Source organism: Natrix helvetica (assembly GCF_964273705.1).
Source record: "Natrix helvetica genome assembly, chromosome: 4".
NCBI lineage: Eukaryota > Metazoa > Chordata > Lepidosauria > Squamata > Natricidae > Natrix > Natrix helvetica.
In genome coordinates this window covers 133,780,550-133,801,616 of record NC_138550.1, presented here as the reverse complement: position 1 = coordinate 133,801,616, position 21,067 = coordinate 133,780,550, and the positions used below count along the sequence as shown (strand labels likewise).

General features: G+C 35.0%; 1 protein-coding gene across 4 annotated transcripts in view; it reads left to right on the top strand.

Moving 5' to 3' along the window:
* Positions 1 to 19,691, top strand: part of SLCO5A1 (solute carrier organic anion transporter family member 5A1) — a 46,002-nt gene extending 26,311 nt beyond the window's left edge. For all 4 annotated transcript variants that reach the window (XM_081952574.1, XM_081952577.1, XM_081952576.1 and 1 more), the window contains exons 6-10: positions 5,344 to 5,542; positions 10,049 to 10,208; positions 12,248 to 12,489; positions 13,062 to 13,126; positions 14,944 to 19,691. In XM_081952574.1, coding sequence (XP_081808700.1) covers positions 5,344 to 5,542; positions 10,049 to 10,208; positions 12,248 to 12,489; positions 13,062 to 13,126; positions 14,944 to 15,419 — 1,142 coding nt within the window. In that variant the 3' untranslated portion in view covers positions 15,420 to 19,691. The remainder of the gene's footprint in view (positions 1 to 5,343; positions 5,543 to 10,048; positions 10,209 to 12,247; positions 12,490 to 13,061; positions 13,127 to 14,943) is intronic.
* The last annotated feature ends 1,376 nt before the right edge of the window (positions 19,692 to 21,067 follow it).

The following is a 21,067-nucleotide window of genomic DNA, read 5'->3' as shown; positions in this document are numbered from 1 at the left end:
TTAAATGTGCAGATTTTCTGCCTCACACTTATTATGTATGAATAATTTGTTGTTGATCAGATAGATTAGCAACATAGGATTTGTGGCACTATTTGGTTTTCCACTAAACAGCTTTTTTGATCAACCCACACTATTAACACTAACAAAGTGGCATTAATTTTGCAAAATTTGGTGATCATCTGAGATTTGTTGTTACAAAGATTTACAAATTCTGGCATTGCTAGCATTCTTTCAATATTTGTTCTTATACTAAGAATTAAAAGTTATGGTTTTTTATCATTCTCTTTGCAGTGCTGGATGGATTTTATTGTATCATTAAAATGTACATGTATGAATAATTCCTCTATATAATCATAAGATTTTTATTGCTCTGTTTTTTAATTTTTTTACTTTGAATATTTAATATACATTTAAATAATATTTTGAATATACTTTAGGATGTTTTTATTCTTGTAATTACCAGGTGTCCTTGATGATTATGGCAGTACACAAAATAAATAAGTGTTGCCAAACTGGCTGAGACCAGAAATCTATTTTAGCAACAGCTAATCCGATATCTGGTGCAGTTGCAATTCACGCTGTCCGTACTATTTAGCATGATGTAGCCGTTCAGTTCAATATTTGTCATCATGTAGTAGTAAATCATAAGCTTTATGCTTGTCCTATTTTTAACCAAGAAGCTTACAAAACCACAAAACTTAAAATGCAAACACATATTGCAACAGAATAACATTAAGATAGTTAAGCAATTAAATATGTCAGTATAAAAATGCCCCAGATATATCCAATGTGAACTTGTTGAACTGTTTTTAATAGCCAGCTAATTTTATTTACATAATTAAATAAGAAAGATTCATGCTGATTAATTCTTGGCAATAGTACTAATCAATCCTCACAAAGATAAATTTAATGTGTTTATTAACAAAGAACTTAATAGAATTGTCAGTAATATTTTAATAAATAATTTCATGTGTTTCTTGCACCACAGATCATTTAAATCATGAAATAATGTTCTGATAAAAAAATAAGCTCTTTAATTCTTACAACCAGTGACTTTCAATATGAATCTTTTTTGAATAATCTGATTATGGAGTTGTATCCTGGCAGCTAAATTTTCTAAAGGCATTTTGGTTTTATGAATACAAATAATCTGTCATCTCTTGGTTTGAGGTAACGGTTCAGTACACTTGACATTAAATAAGTTTGCCATTCCTGAATGGTAGTCTTGAATAATATTAATACTTAGTATAATTCTGGCGTATGATTATTTCAAATGTATTTAGCTTTTTAAAAACATTAAATAAACATTTATTCATTAAACATTTATTGAATAAACATTTATTGATTAAAAATGCAAAACAGAAGTTTGGAAATGGTTAGATTTAATTTTACAAAGAAGTGTAAAATTGGACTGTCTAATTTGTTCTTAAACAATAACACACAATTTAAAAAGCTTTTAAAATAAGATTAATACAGGCTGATTCAGTTATTCAATTATTATGGAGAAAAGAAATTGGGAAAAAACCTTAACACTTTTTTTCTAAGATGTTCGTGCTAATTTGAAGCCTTCTGATTTGCTCTGTAACATATTCAGATACCGGTATTAAGTGGCCACAAGCAACACTTCCCTGAAAACATAGGTTAGGGTGTGTTAAAATGCATAAAGACACACAGCGTAATTAACATAGGTTTTCAAAGCCAATCCTATGTATATTTACTAAGAAATGAATTCTCCTTATTCTGTACTAAAGACAATAAGGATTGTAGTTACATGTATGAGAAGCTATCAGAAAGGAATTTTTATAAAATACTGTAGTTCTCTGTGTGAGGAATTTTGACAAATCAAAGGATGAAGAAGGAATCTGCTTACTGAAAACTGGTTTTGCTTTAGGGTGCTTTATGCAGTGATTAAAACATGTGCTTTAGTTGGAATTTTCTTTTGAGCAAGGAACAGCATAATTGAATGCTATTTTTAGAAAGCTTTGTCTTGCAGTTCATACACATTATTAATTACATAATTTTGATAAGATATTTAAAAACCTTATTCAACTTGGTTTTAGTCTGGTTATTAAAAACTATAAATAGTGGATTTTTTATTTCTAGGCCTTCCACTCTAAAAAATGGATTCATATAACTGGTAAATATTTTATTGTCATTTTCCTAGAACCATAAAAGGGGAAGAAATTGACGTTTTCCCCAGGTTGCCCAATATGTTTTCTTGCGAGACCTGGGGAAGAGGGTCTTATATGGGCAGCAGTGGCCATGTGAAAAGCGAGGGCAGCAGGCTTGCCTCATCAGCAGGGGCCTTGGAGTGCAGGGTGGCAAGAGCAACTATGGATGGGAGTGAGCTGGGTTTACTTCCTGTAGTGAGAAGAAGCCCCTTTGTACTGCTGGACCATGCTGGTGTTGGAAGATATATCCATCTGGTTCAGTTCCAAGCTGGGAGAAAGACACTGGAAACATGGAGGCTGATTGGAAATATGGTTTATTGATGAAGCAGAACCACATGTGATTCCACATGGGCAGCTGACAAAAATGGAGTTGAGAGTGGGTAGGTTTTATACCTTCTTTGGGCTTTATGTTTGAGCTTCCTGTTCCTGTGCAAGAACGTGTCCTTTAATATTCTATTGGCTGTTGTCAGATTCCTATGGGGTCATCTAGGGGTTATGTAGGGGTCATAGCTAGGTATAGATAAAAGAAGAAATGCAATCCTAGGTGCTTGTCTGAGCTAATCTGGCCAACCTCTGGCATACTGTTTATCTGAGCTCCCAGGTTTCTGTGACTTTGAAGTTTGGACTGCAATGAAGGGGCTTGTATTCTGAAAGGGTGTTGGACAATTCCTATTGTGGCTAATGGCTTTTGTCCTGTGTTGATTCCTGGGTGAAGGGCTGCTTCTAATCCTATCACTCTGCTTTTGTTAGCTGTCAATCTTTGCTGCAAGTAGTTTCGAAATATCCTGTCTTGAATGGATTTCTGCCTGCAGTATTTGCTTTGCTTATGAATAGAGCCATCTAAATATTTGGCTTCTTTCAATAAGTTCTTTATCTCTTAAGTGCTGGCAACCTCTGTGGGCTATTAAGAAAGACTTGGGGGCTGCTTCCTACCTTTAAAAACATGTTTCTCCATTTCCTATTTAGGGAAATATAATATTCTGCCTTTTTAATATTCCTCAAAATATTTCATTTTTCCGGAGGGGGGGGGGCTCCCACACTGGGCTAGGACTAGGCTTGTGAGATTCCTGGGAAGACTGCACCTTCAGGCTGTGCTGTGGCTCAGGGGCTTCCTACAATCCCAGTCTCACGGCATACCAAGAACCCTTGAGCTACAGCCCAGCATATTCTTTCTACACATGCATGCTCATGTTTCACACCCTCTTTCCCCAGCCTCCCTGAGCTCATGCCACACTGCACTGGGCCTTGTAGGGCTTCCTCCATCCCTCTGCAGCACCTGCATTTCTTACCTGGGACTCCCTCCATTTCACTTCCCTCCCAGCTACAGGGGAGTTATGATGACAATGGGAAGTGCTGGGATTGCTGTTGCTAAGTATCATGTGACATTATGCTTTACGACTATCACTTAGCAACAGAAATTCCAGTATCAATTGTGGTCTTAAATCAAGGATTATAATTTGTCAGGGTTTAAAACCCTAATCCCAAGCCCACTATATCTATACATATAAAAAGCACAGTCCCATAAAATCTCTGAAATGGTATATTAACTATGACCTTCAATAACCATATGTTATAAATAAAGGACATAAGGCAATAAAGCCCTACATTTTATTCTTTTTCATTTCATGTTTTTTATAATATTCCTTTCCTGGCTAATATATTCATGTTTTTTATAATATTCCTTTCCTAGCTAATATATTCATGTTTTATATAATATTCCTTTCCTAGCTAATGTAAAATCAAAGCAGTATTTCATCCTTCTTTAAAAATCTCTGTTTAGAGTTTCTTTTGATTCTGAGGAAATAATAAGGAGGCTTTTTCCTAATGTTTTACATGAAGTGGATAAGGAAACATTTCTCACTCCTATTCATATTCTAAAAAAACAATCTTCCTCAAAAATAAAAAATGGAAAAAATTGGCACTGCATTTTCTGGTAATGTAGCTTTTGAGTCTTCAAAGGATTGAAAAGCCAAATTGTAGCATTAAACATTCTCAAACCTTGTTCACTGATGTCAATGGCATCCCTAATTGAGGCAAGGATCAATTTTCCCAGGTTGATAGATCATCTTTTCTCATATCTAAGAGAGAAGCATGTCTTATTCCCTCAATGCTAAGCTTATAGCTAAGTTTATAAACTTGGTTATTTGCAACTTCATCTAATATGCCATCACGTTGTACTCCATAATTAACACTGCATCTCTTGCTTAATAAAAATTAGACTTTAGATAGTGACGTCAAATACATACAAGTAGTCCTTGACATATGACCATAAGGGAGCCTACCATTACGGTCATATCTTGTGATGTTAGTAATTTTGCAACCTTTTTTGTGACAGTCATTAAGGGAACCAGTGGTTTGCTATGGATGCAGTTTTGCCAAAAAAGTAAATGTTAAACCGTAAAACATCATGTGATTGTAGGATACTGTAAATGACCATAAAGGTGGCCATGTTGAGTGCCCAAAGTTTGGTCACATGACTGTGGAAGGGTCCAAGCATCGAAACTTTGAATCTGGGTCGTAAGTCCCCTTTTTTGCTTCCATTGTAACTTCAAATAGTCACTAACGTGCCTGGTTGTAAGTCAAGGAATATTTGTTCATCCTGTTCTGAATTCATAAATACCTATCATCCTATGAGTGCCATTGTCAACTAAGTTAAGCTAAAGGTGTTCTTTTCAGAAGGAACTATTGCATATAAAACGGTCTTAGTATATTTCCAGTAATAAGCAATGGCAATGTACTTTCTCTGGCCTTTTAATCTTAATTCTAATGCGTAATTTCAATGCAATTCTTTATCTCTGAGATTTTTTTCCCCAATTCTATTTTAAATTAATGATACAAATTTTAACCTCTTCATTTTTATTGTACAGTGATTTTTTAAGAAATTATGCTCACCTTATTAGCTGCTTCTTAACTCATTCCACTACAGTTGTGATTATTCATTTTCTAATTATGTAGCACTAAATAATTCTTTGCTAACCAAACAAATGACATTTATCTATTTCATAAGCTAGCTTGGGAGTTTCAATTGATCTTCAAGATAGGGTTATAAATATTGTTAATATAAAAAATGTAGAGAGTTGGTATATTTCTCTTATAGAAAAGGTATTTCCATAATATACATTTTAACACAACTAATGTTTTAACGCTCCCCTTTTTCTTTTTCTTTAACCAGGTGTGATTATTGTTCCAAGTGCTGGTGTTGGTATTGTCTTAGGAGGTTACATTATAAAAAAGCTAAAACTTGGTGCAAGAGAATCTGCAAAACTAGCAATGATTTGCAGTGGAGTATCTCTGTTATGCTTTTCAACACTCTTCATAGTTGGATGTGAAAGTATTAATCTAGGAGGTATAAACATACCGTATACCACGGGGTAAATATATTTTGAGCTTTCTAAATAATTTATGCTTTGCGTCAAAGCCAGCCTTTTTGTGCTGTTTAAAAGGCAGTATCTTTTTCATAAGAACATTAAATAATTTAAAAGTGCTTTAATAAGTAAGTAACAAAGAAATATATTGTATAATCATGGATTGAAATACTCCACAAGAAATAACAATTCATCTGCTGTGTTGGAATAAACAATCTTTGGTAAGTATTATATGCAAAATACAAAGAACCTAATCTAAAAATACACAATGTTTTAGATACACACATACCACTTCTAAGTTATTTATTTGAAGAAAGGGTACTAAGGATCATTTCCATCATACAGGGATATTGTTTTGGAGATCATAGTATTTCTTGGGTTATGCTCTTCTAAGTGTGAGATAAGTTAATTTTAATGGAAGAAATCTGATATTAAGACATTTCCCTTTTTTTCCTTGCCTGCCTTCCCAGCTGAATGTTTTTGAATCTGCTTGACCTTGGAAAACATAAAGACATGGGTTTTGAAGGATATTTAGTGCTTTCAATATTCTATTTTCTCTCCAACCTGAGTATTTTTAGAACAAATCTTGACATTTGGTGGAATGAATCCAAAATCAATCAATCCCCCCCCTCCACTCACTCACTCTCACACACATCTACATTATTACCGTATATATACAACATCAATATTTATTTCCATAATATATATTTAATACTGCAAATTATGGTAATGACCATAGGCCCAAGAACTTTAAATTGGTGATGAGAAAATATATTTTCAGAACATAAATTTATGAGCTCATGATGCCATTATAACTAAGTGAATGTAGATGTTTGGCTGAATGACCAAGCCCCTATTTTGTTCAGGACAAGAAAGAAAAAAGCTTTGACGCTAACCAGCTTACCCTCTGAAATCAGTCACAATTGGTTCATTGCTGTCATTCACTTACTTAGGCAAAATACGTTATGTAATGCTGTATCGTATATAAGAGAGCATATACAAATTAGCTATAAGAATCATCCATTTATATTTTTTTTACAAATTTTACATATTTCTTAGTTCTGTATCTGTCTGTTGTTTATTTTGTCTTTAGGAAGACAATTTCAGTTTTTAATAATAAACCAATAATGCTTTTAGAGTCCATTCTTTTTCTGTCTATGTATGAATAAAGTAATGCTTCAATTATATATTTGAAACTGACCAATTATTTTCTAAACAGTCACCAAAACAGTTGCGATTCTCATTCATTCTTGAGATTTTGAATCATGTTTTTCTCTATTCATCTTGTTCCTAGCCATTCTTTATGTCACCTAACACAATAATATTTTCCCCTGGATCATATTTATTATTGCATATCCCACCCTCCCCAAATTCATCTCTGATTCTTTTATTGTTACCATTTGTTAGAGCAGAACACACATTTTTCATCAATTTCTACTTTCACATGCATCCATAATTCATGCCTTGATGTAAATTTTAGTTTTTCCATTCATAATTAAATCCATACTTTCAATTCTGTGCAAGAATTTAGGAGTATTATACTCCATTGAACAATATCAAAAGAGTAAGGTTCTACATTTAGGCAACAAAAATGGAATGCACAGGTACAATATAGGTGGTACCTTGCTCAGTAGTAGTAACTGTGAAAGGGATCTTGGAGTCCTAGTGGACAACCATTTAAATATGAGCCAGCAGTGTGCAGCAGCTGCCAAAAAAGCCAACACAGTCCTAGGCTGCATCAACAAAGGGATAGAATCAAGATCACGTGAAGTGTTAAGACTACTTTATAATGCCTTGGTAAGGCCACACTTGGAATACTGCATTCAGTTCTGGTCGCCACGATGTAAAAAAGATGTGGAGACTCTAGAAAGAGTGCAGAGAAGAGCAACAAAGATGATTAGGGGACTGGAGACTAAAACATATGAAGAACGGTTGCAGGAACTGGGTATGTTTAGCTTAAAAGAAAGAAGGACTAGGGGAGACATGATAGCATTGTTCCAATATCTCAGGGGTTGCCACAAAGAAGAGAGAGTCAAAACTATTCTCCAAGGCACCTGAGAGTAGAACAAGAAGCAATGGGTGGAAACTAATCAAGGAGAGAAGCAACTTAGAACTGAGGAGAAATTTCCTGACAGTTAGAACAATTAATCAGTGGAACAGCTTGCCTCCAGAAGTTGTGAATGCCCCAACACTGGAAGTCTTTAAGAAGATGTTGGATAGCTATTTGTCTGAAATGGTATAGGGTTTCCTGCCTAGGCAGGGGGTTGGACTAGAAGACCTCCAAGGTACCTTCCAACTCTACTATTGTATTGTATATCAAACCATCCTCATTTAGTTTGATGAAATCCTTTTATGTTCTTTCTTTTTTAAATTTGTTAATCCATATCTTTTATCATACACAATATTGACATATTTATCAATATACTGTTTACTCCTGTAACCTACCAAGTTAGCATGTAACTATTTAGGATCCTTGTTCCTTGGTTGCCAATTTTATAATGCTACTCATGTTGGTTTTATATTTGGTATCTTCAAATAGAATGAATTGGAGGCAACATGGCAAATGAGATTTTGCATTGTATGTTCAAAGTAATTGCATAGTATGGCAAACTTTTCCCTGATTTCTCATAGACAACGGTAAAACTTTACAATGATAGCTCAAATTAACATGAGAACAGTAATGAAATATTTTCTAGTGAATTAACATTAAACTTTAAATATTGTGTATAGTTTGGTCATTATGTCTCATGGGTGGAAAATCTAGGGCCAAGAGGCGAAATAAACAATAGTGAGATGGGATTTGTAGTATAGCAAAATCTGGAGAGACACAGGTTCCCAATTTCTGCTGTATATCAGGATTGCTATTATAGAAGTAGAAATTGTGCCGAATAATCCAAGGAATGAAACACATTGTGTATTTACTTTTAACTTAGTGGTAGCATTACAGGTTTACAGAGCTAAACATGAGAATAGGAAATCTATAGGCCAGGGCATCTCAGTGAAGCTTTCATATTCTATGCCTCTTAACTGCTAGATGTGTATGAAACAGAGAACAAACTACTGTTGTTTGAGTACTTTTGAAGTTCCTTGTTAGAATAGTTAACTGGAAAAGTAGATGTATACTTGATTTTGTTCATTAAGAGTTATTTCTTGTTACTCGTTCTTTCCAGTTCGCTATCATTTTGTCCTGTGAAATTCTGAAAAATAGATTTAATGCTAGGAACCTCTCTTCTCGCCCCCTTACTCCCTACCACAACACTGACTAGAACTGCCCATGAAGAAAAGAACCACACATGGTCATCCCTTCCACTGCCAACTTAATGAATCTGCTTAAAAGAATACCGTGATAAGTGCTATCAATTATTTAATAGGAGTAATATACCAAATTTAGTACAATATAAATTATTTGGGGGTTCATATCAAAATAATTGTAAAATACTTTTTTAAAAATTCAAACATCCATAGAATAAAGTATGGAATTCTAGTAAGTTTTTTCTGTGCTTGGTGGGAGTTTTGGTAATGATTCTTAGTATTCATGACCTTTGGTGTCATTTAGCAGGAAATACTCAGTTTTCAGCTAATTAAAGAAAAATACAGAATCTCAGGAATTCTGAAACATGCAGTGTGTTTAGAAAAGTTTTGTCATACTGGTAACCTTCCCCAACTAGTTATTCAATTGTGCTGGGGTTGTGCCAGCTGGGGCTGATGGGAATTACAATTCAAAATAGTGGAGGCATCAATTTGTAGATGTAAAGTAATCCATTGTATATTTTTGCATAAAATAACCAGTCTAACAAAACAAAATATAAAAGTCTGATAGAGATCTTCCAATAAGCAGCAGACAAGATGTCTAGAGTTTACCTTTGTCTCCCTGTGTATTTAGTATTGGGCTGTGAAATCATGGTGATCGGGGCTGCATTTAATGGTCAGGGAAAGGACAGGGCTATAATGGCTAAAACAAAGCGTGCAAGTGATTAGGATGCATCATACACATATAGAAGGAGCCAGGGTTTTTTTTAAAAAAAGGATTAGGATGCCCCCCCCCTCAGTTTTAAAATTTATCCTATCCCATTTTTCATATACAACTCAAGGTGACAAACATATTAATACTCCCTTCTCCTATTTTTCCACAATAACAACTGAGATAAGTGGGGGTTTCACCATCCCACCAGACTGATTCCCTTTTAAAAGGATTGCTTAAGCTATCTAGACTAACATTGTTTTTATATGTTTCTTACTTTACAATGTTAGAAAATAAAACGTATAATGTGGTTAGACAGAATTCTAGGAGCTGCGGAAATGATGGTTTGGGGACTTAGTGCAAGAAACGCTGGTGTTTTATTAGTATCACATCATATGTGGATTTGTCTGCCTAAAATTATAGCTTGATTTGTATCTTTTATTATAAGTATATGATTTTGAAAATATAATTCTTAGAGTTTGTATTTGTTGGCATCAATGTATCTTTTGCAATGAATAGATTATAATGCGTCTCCCTATCTTTTTTTTTAGACCTACTCTCACCATGGCACATAGGAATCTGACTGGAAGCTGTAATGTTAATTGTGGCTGCAAAATTCATGAATACAAACCTGTGTGTGGATCAGATGGGATCACATATTTTAACCCTTGTCTTGCTGGTTGCATTAGCAGTGGGAATTATAGCACAGGAGTGAGTATGCCTACAAGCAATCAAAGTGGTAACTTTTGTTGCTGTTAGAAAAGCAACCTATGCACCAAAGATAACTTCAATTTTCAGTATTGTAGATCACAAAGCTGTTTTCTTAATAGTCTGGGCAGTATCATTGTAGTAAAATGCCTGTTTTGCATATAAAAAAGTCTTAGGCAGCAAACATTATGAAACATTTATATATGTGGGGTAGCCAAAATAATTTTTATATCATAGTGATTTGCAGCTGTTAGATGTTTTTATTTATTTATTTACCCTGTTTCCCTGAAAATAAGTCCTCTCCAGATAATAAGCCCAATTGGGCTTTTGAGTGCATGCGCTAAAATAAGCCCTCCCCGAAAATAAGCCCTTCCCCGAAAATATTGCAACACTGTAGCAGCCATGAGGTGACCGTACTTGCTGCCTCCTGCACCTCAAAAATAATAAGATCTCCCCAAAAATAAGGCCAAGCACTTATTTCATGTGTCAAAAGAAAATAAGACCCTGACTTATTTTTGGGGAAACATGGCATCTGTTTCTGACAGGTGTGTGTAAGAGTTTTTAGGCAGCAACTCCTACTGTTAGATCATTCTCTACTGTCTTTTGGTGTGAGACCTAGATCTCAGGATATAAATATGTGCACTGCATACATTCACCAATCTTATAGTTTCCCAGTTAGCAAAAACCCAAGGCACATATAACATTAATTGACTTTATTAAATGTATTAAAATTTCATTGGCTGTGAGTACATGTCAATCAAGGAATTTCAGCTGGCAGAGTCCAATAGAAGGGCTTTCTCTGCCATGGCTTTTGTTCTTTGGAACATCTTACTCTGGGAGGTGAGATAGGCCCTCCTTCTGATCTTCTATAAGGGCCTGACCTGGCTCTGCCAGATGGCTTGGAGCCCAACAGGTGAGCATCACACTGGAAATGGTTGAATTAAGAGGCAATCCTATCTCACACACCCACACCCACACCCACTCCTCCTGCTTCCTTTCTCCCCAAGTCTTAACTATAATTTTACTTTTGATTGTAACTGCATTTTTATTATCTTATAAATATTTATCTTACAGTTTGAATGCTTTTAATCCTTTGAAACAAGATAGGTGACAAATAAATTTAATAAATTCTGGCAGTAGGAAGGCTGCTATGATCAGCATGTTCAGCAGATTATCTGCTAGAGTCAGAAGATCTTCTAATTAAATTATTAAAACCAACAATTTTTCCATTAGAATGAATGGAAATATTTCATCAGGTTTTCTGTAACTTTATAGTTATGGAGGATCCCTATTCTGCATGAAGTAAAAGGAGCACAAATCATCTTGGAAGTTGTCCATTCTGTAGAGATTTTTATGTTTGTTTTTGCCCTGTTCCTCCTTGCTCTTTATAATAATTTAAAGCCTAATTATTTGTCTAAGCATTTCACTGTGTGGACTCGGACCCCCAGGCCACATTGACAGATGGTGCAACCTCTAGCCAATGCCACCTCCCCACTAATGCAAAGCTTTGTATTTTTACAATGATTCAGAAGGAGGGGAAATGTTGGTGGCCCCTAACCTTTGATGCCCTTGTTTTTACCTATTTGGCCTTAGCCTAAAGCCAATTCAGGACTCTTAGACATAGAATTTTGATATTGTGTTTTCCTTTCATGTATGCATTTTCCTTCTTTCTGTGAACTTCCTCAAGACCGGATAATTAGCAATTTATAAATTTTGCATTTTATTAATTAAGTACAGTATTAAGCTTGCTATTTGCAAAACAAAGCAAAAAACACTATAACTTTAGACCAGGAAGGCCTTCTTTAAATCTTCTTTTTAAAACACTCAAATCAGATATTTTGAAATACTGTTACAATTTTTTCTCTATAAAATATTTTGCCTTCAGATGAAGAGCATTTCTTATCTGCTGTACCTGTCCTGATTGTATTGTGCTTTGCTTAGAGTCATAAATAAGTTGAAGCATCTGTACCAGATGCAGGCATTCTTGATAAAAATACAAATAAGGAATCATGATTGTTTTACACTTTTTAAATCTTTTACAGATAAGAAATTACACAGATTGTGCCTGTGTCCAAAGCCGACAAGTTATCACACCACCCACAGTTGGACAGCGTAGCCAACTAAGAGTGGTGATCGTCAAAACATATCTCAATGAGAACGGCTATGCTGTATCAGGAAAGTGTGATAGAACCTGCAACACACTCATCCCTTTCCTCATTTTTCTCTTCATAGTAACACTTATCACAGCATGTGCCCAACCATCAGCAATCATAGTTACTCTCAGGTGAGAAGTTGCCTGGATCATTTCTCTCTACTAGCATAACATGCTTTATTATAATTGAGTTTCTCTGCCATCTCCCACAAAACATAATTCACCTTTACTTTTCTGATGATGAATTACGTTACTTCTAGAGATAGATGGATTTACAAAGTTTGATTTCACTCTTAGTTTCATTGTTGATACATAATTAATATATGAATCAATATGTTTTATAATTGTAGAAGTCAGAGAGGGTAATTGTGTCTGAGGGGGTATTTGTTATTGGGTAGGTTGCAGGATGCTAAGGAGAATGGGAAGACAATTTTCTTAGAAAATAAATCTACTTGTCAATCTAGATTTGATTGAATCTACTTGTCATCAGAAATGTAGGGAAAATTACTCACTTTGCTTCCTGGATAAAGTTTTTGTTTCTCTGCACTTCTGATTCTACTGAATTCCGGGCTCCTGCATGGTTGGCATTGGTTCATTCTCCTGGGATATGGCTAAGGAGAAGAGTTATATCAAGTAACAGTTAAGTAGTCATTCCTACCATTTTTCCCGTTCAAGACTTTAAAATATATTGTATCTTTTTGTAGGTCTGTGGAAAAGGGTGAGAGACCTTTTGCCCTTGGCATGCAATTTGTTTTGTTAAGAACTCTTGGTAAGTGCAGAGGCAGATCTAGTGCCTCACAGTTGGTTACATTGACTATCTTGAAGAATTATGTGACTTGGTAGAGGAATTGTCAAGGTAGCTGAAAAGACCACTTTTTAAAAAAGGTTTCCCTGCCAGTGATCTGACATTTTTGATGGAGTCTTAATTAAAAGTGGCCCTCTTAATTATAATACAATAATACAATAGTAGAGTTGGAAGGTACCTTGGAGGTCTTCTAGTCCAACCCCCTGCCTAGGCAGGAAACCCTATATCGTTTCAGACAAATAGCTATCCAACATCTTCTTAAAGACTTCCAGTGTTGGGGCATTCACAACTTCTGGAGGCAAGCTGTTCCACTGATTAATTGTTCTCACTGTCAGGAAATTTCTCCTCAGTTCTAAGTTGCTTCTCTCCTTGATTAGTTTCCACCCATTGCTTCTTGTTCTATCCTCAGGTGCCTTGGAGAATAGTTTGACTCCCTCTTCTTTGTGGCAACCCCTGAGATATTGGAACAATGCTATCATGTCTACCCTAGTCCTTCTTTCTGTTAAGCTAAACATACCCAGTTCCTGCAACCGTTCTTCATATGTTTTAGTCTCCAGTCCCCTAATCATCTTTGTTGCTCCTCTCTGCACTCTTTCTAGAGTCTCCACATCTTTTTTACATTGTGACGACCAGAATTGAATGCAGTTGGTGCCATCTTTCTCATAATTGGTGCCATCTTTCTCAGTTTTTTCAGTTTTTTTTAAATTCACACACACAACCTTGCACTTTTACAGTGGCTGGGGTCGATATATCAGTTATCCACTCTTGCTGATATGGATTACGCCTACATTACCATTCCCCCTCCCATATTTCTCTACTGTAATAAAGGGGAGAACTCCATAAATGTTTACTTTCATTATAGGGTAACTATGAATTCTTACATGTTGCTAATATTTTTCTTAACTTTAAACCTGATTTGTATAACAGATTCTATACACCAAACACTATAGTTAGCTAAAATTGAATATATGGTTCTGTAAAAGAAACAGGGACGGGTTCAGGCACAAGGTTGGTGAGAATACTACCTATAGTACTCACTATGAAATCAAGTACAGCTACTAAGTGCTGAGGTTATTTAGTAGCTTTTTTTTGGATTAAACTTCCAGTAACCTGAAGTAGGGCCTTATTCTGGATTTATGGAATATGATCAACCAGTTTACCTTGATATTCTCTGAAACTTTGAATAATTGTATTAAAGTTGACTTACAATATATTATTAATATTTTAATACTTTAAAGTTATTTCAACATTTGAAATTCTAATATTTTAAGAGTGATATTATTGGATTGAGATTTATATAGGATATGTCTAATGGTGTGGTGATAAATGTATTATCAGCTAGCTTTGCTGACTCCATTGATCTGCTGCATGACTCAGTGAATCTCCAAACAGGTGATCAGCACACAAGCATCTTGGCTCTTCTCTTCACTAGTTCACAGAATTCTTAAAAATTCAACAATTGTCTGTCACGAATCAGTATGAGACATATCTAGCACTCCATTGGCTATAATTCAAAATAAATAAAAATCTGCTATTGTAAAGAGTTAAAATTTAGCTATTCTCTTCATCACTTCAAAACCAAGTCATTTATATATATCTTACGAGAATTTTGTCTCATTCTGTTTGTATGTGATGTGATGTGATGTATATCCTAGCCAAAACTGCTTAAAAAGAGAAATAATATAGGTTTAGCTTTACTCTGTACTTTCTCAAAACAATACCCAATAACTGTCTCATTTGATATAGAAGTTGATTGACAACACTTTTCCTATTTATTACAGCATACATTCCTACCCCAATTTATTTTGGTGCCGTCATTGATACGACCTGCATGCTGTGGCAACAGGAATGTGGCGTTCAAGGTTCTTGTTGGGAATATGATGTGACGTCATTTCGTTTTGTGTACTTTGGTCTGGCAGCCGGTCTCAAATTTGTTGGCTTCCTATTCATTTTCCTTGCTTGGTACACCATTAAGTATAAAGAAAAGAAGCAGCAAAGGCGGATGTGGGAAGATGCTCCTGTCAGCACTGTGAGCGAAGTGGTGTATAACAAAGTTGCTCAGCAAAACTATGCAAGGACTAGATCCTGTCCCACTTTTAGCTCTCAAGGTGACCATGGTAACGATGTCAATCTAACAACAACAATGCATTACACAGCACAAACCTATCCTGGCCCCCCTACAATAGAAGCAATAACTACATCAGTTGAGAAGCCTTCACAAGAAGTCACTTCTGAAATAGAGGGGCCCTTGCAGTAACTTCAGATTATTATTTATTTGTACATATTAAGTATGGGGCCTTTAAAAACGCCTGTGCCTTCTTTTTCCTAATAAGATCTGCCACTGATAATAAACCAGAACAGCTTAATGCATAGAGCCATGGTATATCTGAGGGCTGGTTACCTCCAAATAACTTAGAGATAGGCCTTTCTTCTTTTTAGGAACTGGAATGTTAAAGTAGGTTTGCAAGTCCTTTAGGTATGTCTATTGAAGTTGCATGTTCCAGGCAAATGCTAATAGATTCCCTACTGCAAAAATCAGTTCTCATAGAAATGTATGCCTCTGTTGAAGATAAAGCATCCATGATTCTTGAACTAGGCGAGAACAAGTAATTATTTTAAGTTCTATTTCAAAGCACAACTTAGCTATGCAACATGAACTGGATAATTTGTTTGGTTCTGAGTATTTTTAAATCAAAATTTTCAATCACCTGACTTGGAAAAGAGGCTGTTTGAAGTAATAAAATATCCAATTAAACGTTTTATTTTAAGAGATAAAACAATTTTAAGACAAATCAATAACAGGATACGTTATTGATAATTTGTTTTATTTTAGTACAATAGTGTATTTTTCATTTTAATTGAGAATTTATAACTCATTAGTGATTTCAATACTATTTGTAATAACCTTAAAGCGTAACAAACTGATCAATAATTATTGGTTTGTATTTGCATATTTTTGCAAGAAGAAACAATCAGCTGCAGAACTGCTATTAAGTTCAAATCCAAATCTTAAGGTTACTTTTGTTTCTGCGTACAGAAACTAACCTTGATAGTGTGGCAAACTGAGATGACTCTAGTATCTAATGCTCTGCTGGTATGGTACAATGGTTATTTGTTCTGACACATGGCCCAGATTGCTGTTTACATACCTCATCATGCCCTAAATATCAATCTGAGCATATGCTGGTACAGTCAAATGATTGCTTTGCCAAGTTGTCTGTTCTTAGGTTCCTACTGATTCTTGAGGGAGAATTACAGGCCTTAACAATCCATTTCATATTAAAGGCTTGTACAGACCTGCTTATATTTTAGCATTTGGCATCTACTACATTTATTTAGCTTTGTCAGCAATAGAAATTGTCTTGGGCATCCTGATCTGATCACCACTTTTTCATTACTGGAAAAAAAGATGTGCGTTTATAGATGCCAATATCTGGAGAACTTGAGACTGAAAGTCAACCTATAATACTCAGTTGTGCAACTCTTTCATCCTGCCACTAGGGATTTTTAATGCAAAAGATCTACCGGCTAGAGTGGAACATTTGCAAGGTAAGTGGATGCTTATAGATTTCCCATCCTGCCATCTGTCTGTTCAAAATTATACATTTTAACTGTTTTTTTTTTCATATTGTTAGTCATTTTTTTCTTCTTGGAGGAGGAGTTATGAATAGACAAATGGCAAGAAGAATAAAGATTCCATAGTTACTGCTTTTTGCACTTGCCAGAATTATTTCATCTTTTTTTAAAAAAAATCTGTTAAGGGAAAAATGCCATTGAGGCTTACATATTGCTAAAATCAAAAGTACAAGTTAGCTTTCCATTGCATAGATATGCTAATACACTTTAAAATAGTGAGATTCATAGGCAATACTCAGGGGTGTATTCCTGATGGCCTTGTTCAGATCTGTTTTGGAAGCGCTATGTTTCATGCAATTGCACTCTGCTATTTTTTAATCTAAAATATTTTGTTACATTCTGTTTGATTCTGAGACTAAAGGGATCTCTTAACTCACACATTGAAGAGCAGTTCCCTAGGCTGGACCAATTTGATGTTCAGAGTAAATTAAAAAAAAGGGCTTCCTTGGCATGGCTTTCCAAAAGTTGAAATGAGAATATGATCAGGTCCCAAGCTCTTCTGCACCCCTCAAATAATCTTTAGAGTGGTAATGCAATGAGAGGAAATGCTTATTAGTAGGGAATTTAAAAAGATATTTGAGATATTTCATAATGGGCAATGAGTATGCAATCAAAGCTCAATTGATAAGGCCTTGTAGACTTGAAAAATGAGGTTAGGGAATAGTTGATGGAGGAATTTGAGGTGTGGGGAGACACTTTATATTTATCAGATTGTGTTCTACGCTTTTGAAGGCATCAGCCTATTTGAACTAGGCCTATGTGTGTCATTGCATTCTGAAGAAATCGATGCCATGAATTGAATATGTATACTGTTAGCTTGCTACAGTAGTTGAATGACCAGTTGCTCTCTTCTCAGATATACATCTTCCAAGCATTGTGTATGTCTACGACATTTTGAGCAATGTCATTGCAGCAGCTTAAAAGAGCAATAGGAGGTTTAGCCAGGCTCCATTTCCTAACTTAGGTATTAACCTTTTTTAAAGCTTTGGAACAGAAACTAGAGAGCATGCACCAATGTAAATACTTCAACTCATAACTGAAGAATTTTGTTATCTCTTTGTTCCATCCTAGAATAAGTGTTAAATTTTTTCATAGTGTAAATAATGTACATGGATGTAGATTGCCATAAATACTAATATATGTTTATTAATATAGTATTAAGATTATTTATGCAAACCTCCCATTGCCTCAAAAGTGTCATTATTCATTCAGTGTTGATTGCATACTTGAAATTTGGAAGTAGACAGTTTATACAATTTGTTGGCTAGTTGTAGTCTACCAAGAGACGGTAAAGAGAGAACTCAAAAGGGAGGAGCACAGAGAACCGTATGGGCCTGAAGGGGACCAGTGCTCATGTTTGCTTAAATAGAAGTAAAATTCTCTGAATGTATCTTAATGTGATGTAAGGTCTTAACTTGCACTGACAGCTTTACTCCTATTATAGCAAATATGAGTATAGCTCCTTTTCAGACCTGCTTTCTGTATCTATGGCGATAGGAAACAAGTGGGCCTAGTTTTGAGCTCACCATGTATTCTGGAAAACGTTGAAATGGAGCTTCTGAATATACATATCAGTTCATTATGTCATTTAAACATTGGTACTGTTCTGGCGTTTCTTTTTTGGCAATGTACTCATAAAATGGACAGTTCCCTAGAGAGCGCAGTTGTCCCAAAGTCTTTTTTAAAGTACTGTTAGTGTACCAGAAAATGTACACTGGTCCTCTAATGTAAATGAGCGACCCTATGGATCAGCTTTGAACTGATCCAACTGGTGCTAATGGGATAAAAGAATTTCCTCCTGAGACTGAAAAATACTTTGAATAGCTGCTCAGGTGCTTACCTTGCAGGACTATCAGCTTGATGGTAAGTTTGCAATATACTCTTGCTCCACAAATATTCAGGAGGCAGAACAACTTTGAACTAGTTTAGATATTTTAACTGAAAGAATTGGCTCTCATTTGCCAAATGTTTTAACTGTTGAATCTGGAAGCAATTTTCTGGCAGAGCATAGCGATAGCCAAAGACATGGTGATCCGGTGCCTTGCCAAAGTTGCTAATTGTTTTACTTTTAGCTATAGTGGCTTGGAAGTCTAGGAAGCAAAATTTGATGCAGCTGAGGAGTAGCTTCGTTGGCAAGGTTTTGTTCTGCAGGTATTATGACCAGTGTTTCAGACTATGGTACCTGTTAAATGAACACAAAATGTACAATAGATGACTCTCGATTACTCCCAGATTACTGTCTCCCTCAGTGATATGGTTAGCATTGGACTGTGGTGGCAAAGACAAAAGAATTGTGTCCTTTGATTTTTGAACTTTAAAAATTAACTTTCAGAACAGAACTGTTAGCCAAAACCATGTGTCATTAAAAACACACTGTATGCTGAAGAATCTAAAAAAATACTGTTCCAAAAGAATCCAGGGTTGAACTTAAAATTCTTAAATATGCAATTTTGAATAATTACTTTTTTATATTTCACACACTCCCCTGTTAATATATAGACAAGACTATACTTTTCCCATTGATTTCAGGAAAATAGCAGTATGGTGTATATTGTATTTTGTTTTAACCGAATATACCTGAAAGAGGGAAAGTATTATTCATCAAAGGGTAGACTAGTTAAAATGTTAGTTTTGATAAATGTTTTTAAGTGTGTCAGTTAGGAAACTATAAATTGCATCTGTAATGCATCTGTAATAACAAAATGGATATCTGTGGACTGTTCCTTTTTTTTAGGGAAGACTTGAACTAATATTTATCTCTCAGTGGAACAAAGACCAGTTTTCAAACTCTTACGTACAAGCTTGTATAAAGCTTTATGGACAATATGTGTAAATAGCTGTTTGCAAATGAACCTTCAGTACTTGGCATTTTGAAATAAAAATGACTTCTTAACTTTGTGGTGTTTTATGTCAAATCTTGTACTATTCCAAACTTAAAGTGTTCTTTTGGGTAGCAGGACAGTAGGAGAATCCATTCTGATCCAAAATAGTTTTGCTGCAGAAATCAATGCAGTAAATATGGATACAGTGCTACTATCTCATTTAATATATTGTTGCCGCTCAGCTCTGTTTTTCATAATTAGCTAATCATCATTATGTATGAGTTAAATTGCCTGTGTTTTAATCTTTCAGTTATATTTATTCATGATCTGTAACATTACATAATATAACATTTAATGCCAGTTTTAATGTGGGCAATTATTTTCATTTTATATTATCTTAACTCCAAGATTCACATTTTTAAAGGTATTAGTTGACAAAGGCAGTATTTATAATTTAAGAATCCCATCTCTACACTAATATTTATCATTATTACTGCAAGCTATTATGTGATGTTGTAGTGACATCCAATGGACATTTATGAACAGTAATTTCATACCTGTTGAGTGGAGTGTGATTTTACTTTACTGTTTAACAGCAACAAACTCTTGAAAAATTAAGGCTGCTGATTTCATGTTCAAAAGCTGCCCCTTTTTTCCTTCAACTATCTATTATGATTTTCAGTCAGAGGTTTAGACTGGCGTTAACATTTTTTATCAGACTACCGAGTCTTTCTCAAGGATCTGAGATGGTCCAATGTTTCATAACGTTAAACATATATATCACAGGATAAAAATTGTTCCAAGTAAAGCTGCCTTTTGCAATTGACTAATAGTGATTTTATCAATGCCTCTGATCTTCAGGCGATGCTCCAGATATTTTGGAATTGTACCAATATACCTATTACTATTGGTATTACTTTTATTTTCTTTATTAGTCTTTCTACTTCTATTTGTAGGTCTTTATGTTTTGTGATTCCTTCCCCCCCCCCCTTCTATTCCACTGTCTTGTATACACAATAGTATGGAATCACAGCTGCGAATTCTTTAGCTGATACTGGCTTTCATATGCATTGAGCTCTTTCTAAGGACTTAGGATGTTTTAAAATATCAGTGGAAATCAAAGCAGTGTGACCTTTGGTAATTGAACAGATGGGATTTTTGTCCATAGCTGGTTTATGCCATGATTTTTCAGTTTTAATTTTCAAATTTTGATACTAAGTCATCTTCTCCAATTCTTTGCCTTTTATCTTCTGGCATTACCACATCAATTACTACACCTTCTTCTTTTCAATCACTGTTAAATCACTTGTGTTATGAGTTAAGACTTTATCTATTTGTCTTCTGAAATCTCACAATATTTTATCCTGCCCGTTTTGACTACTTTTTCAACTTTATGTTCTCACCAATTTTTCATTATTGCCACATGCTATTAGTGAATCATTTTGGA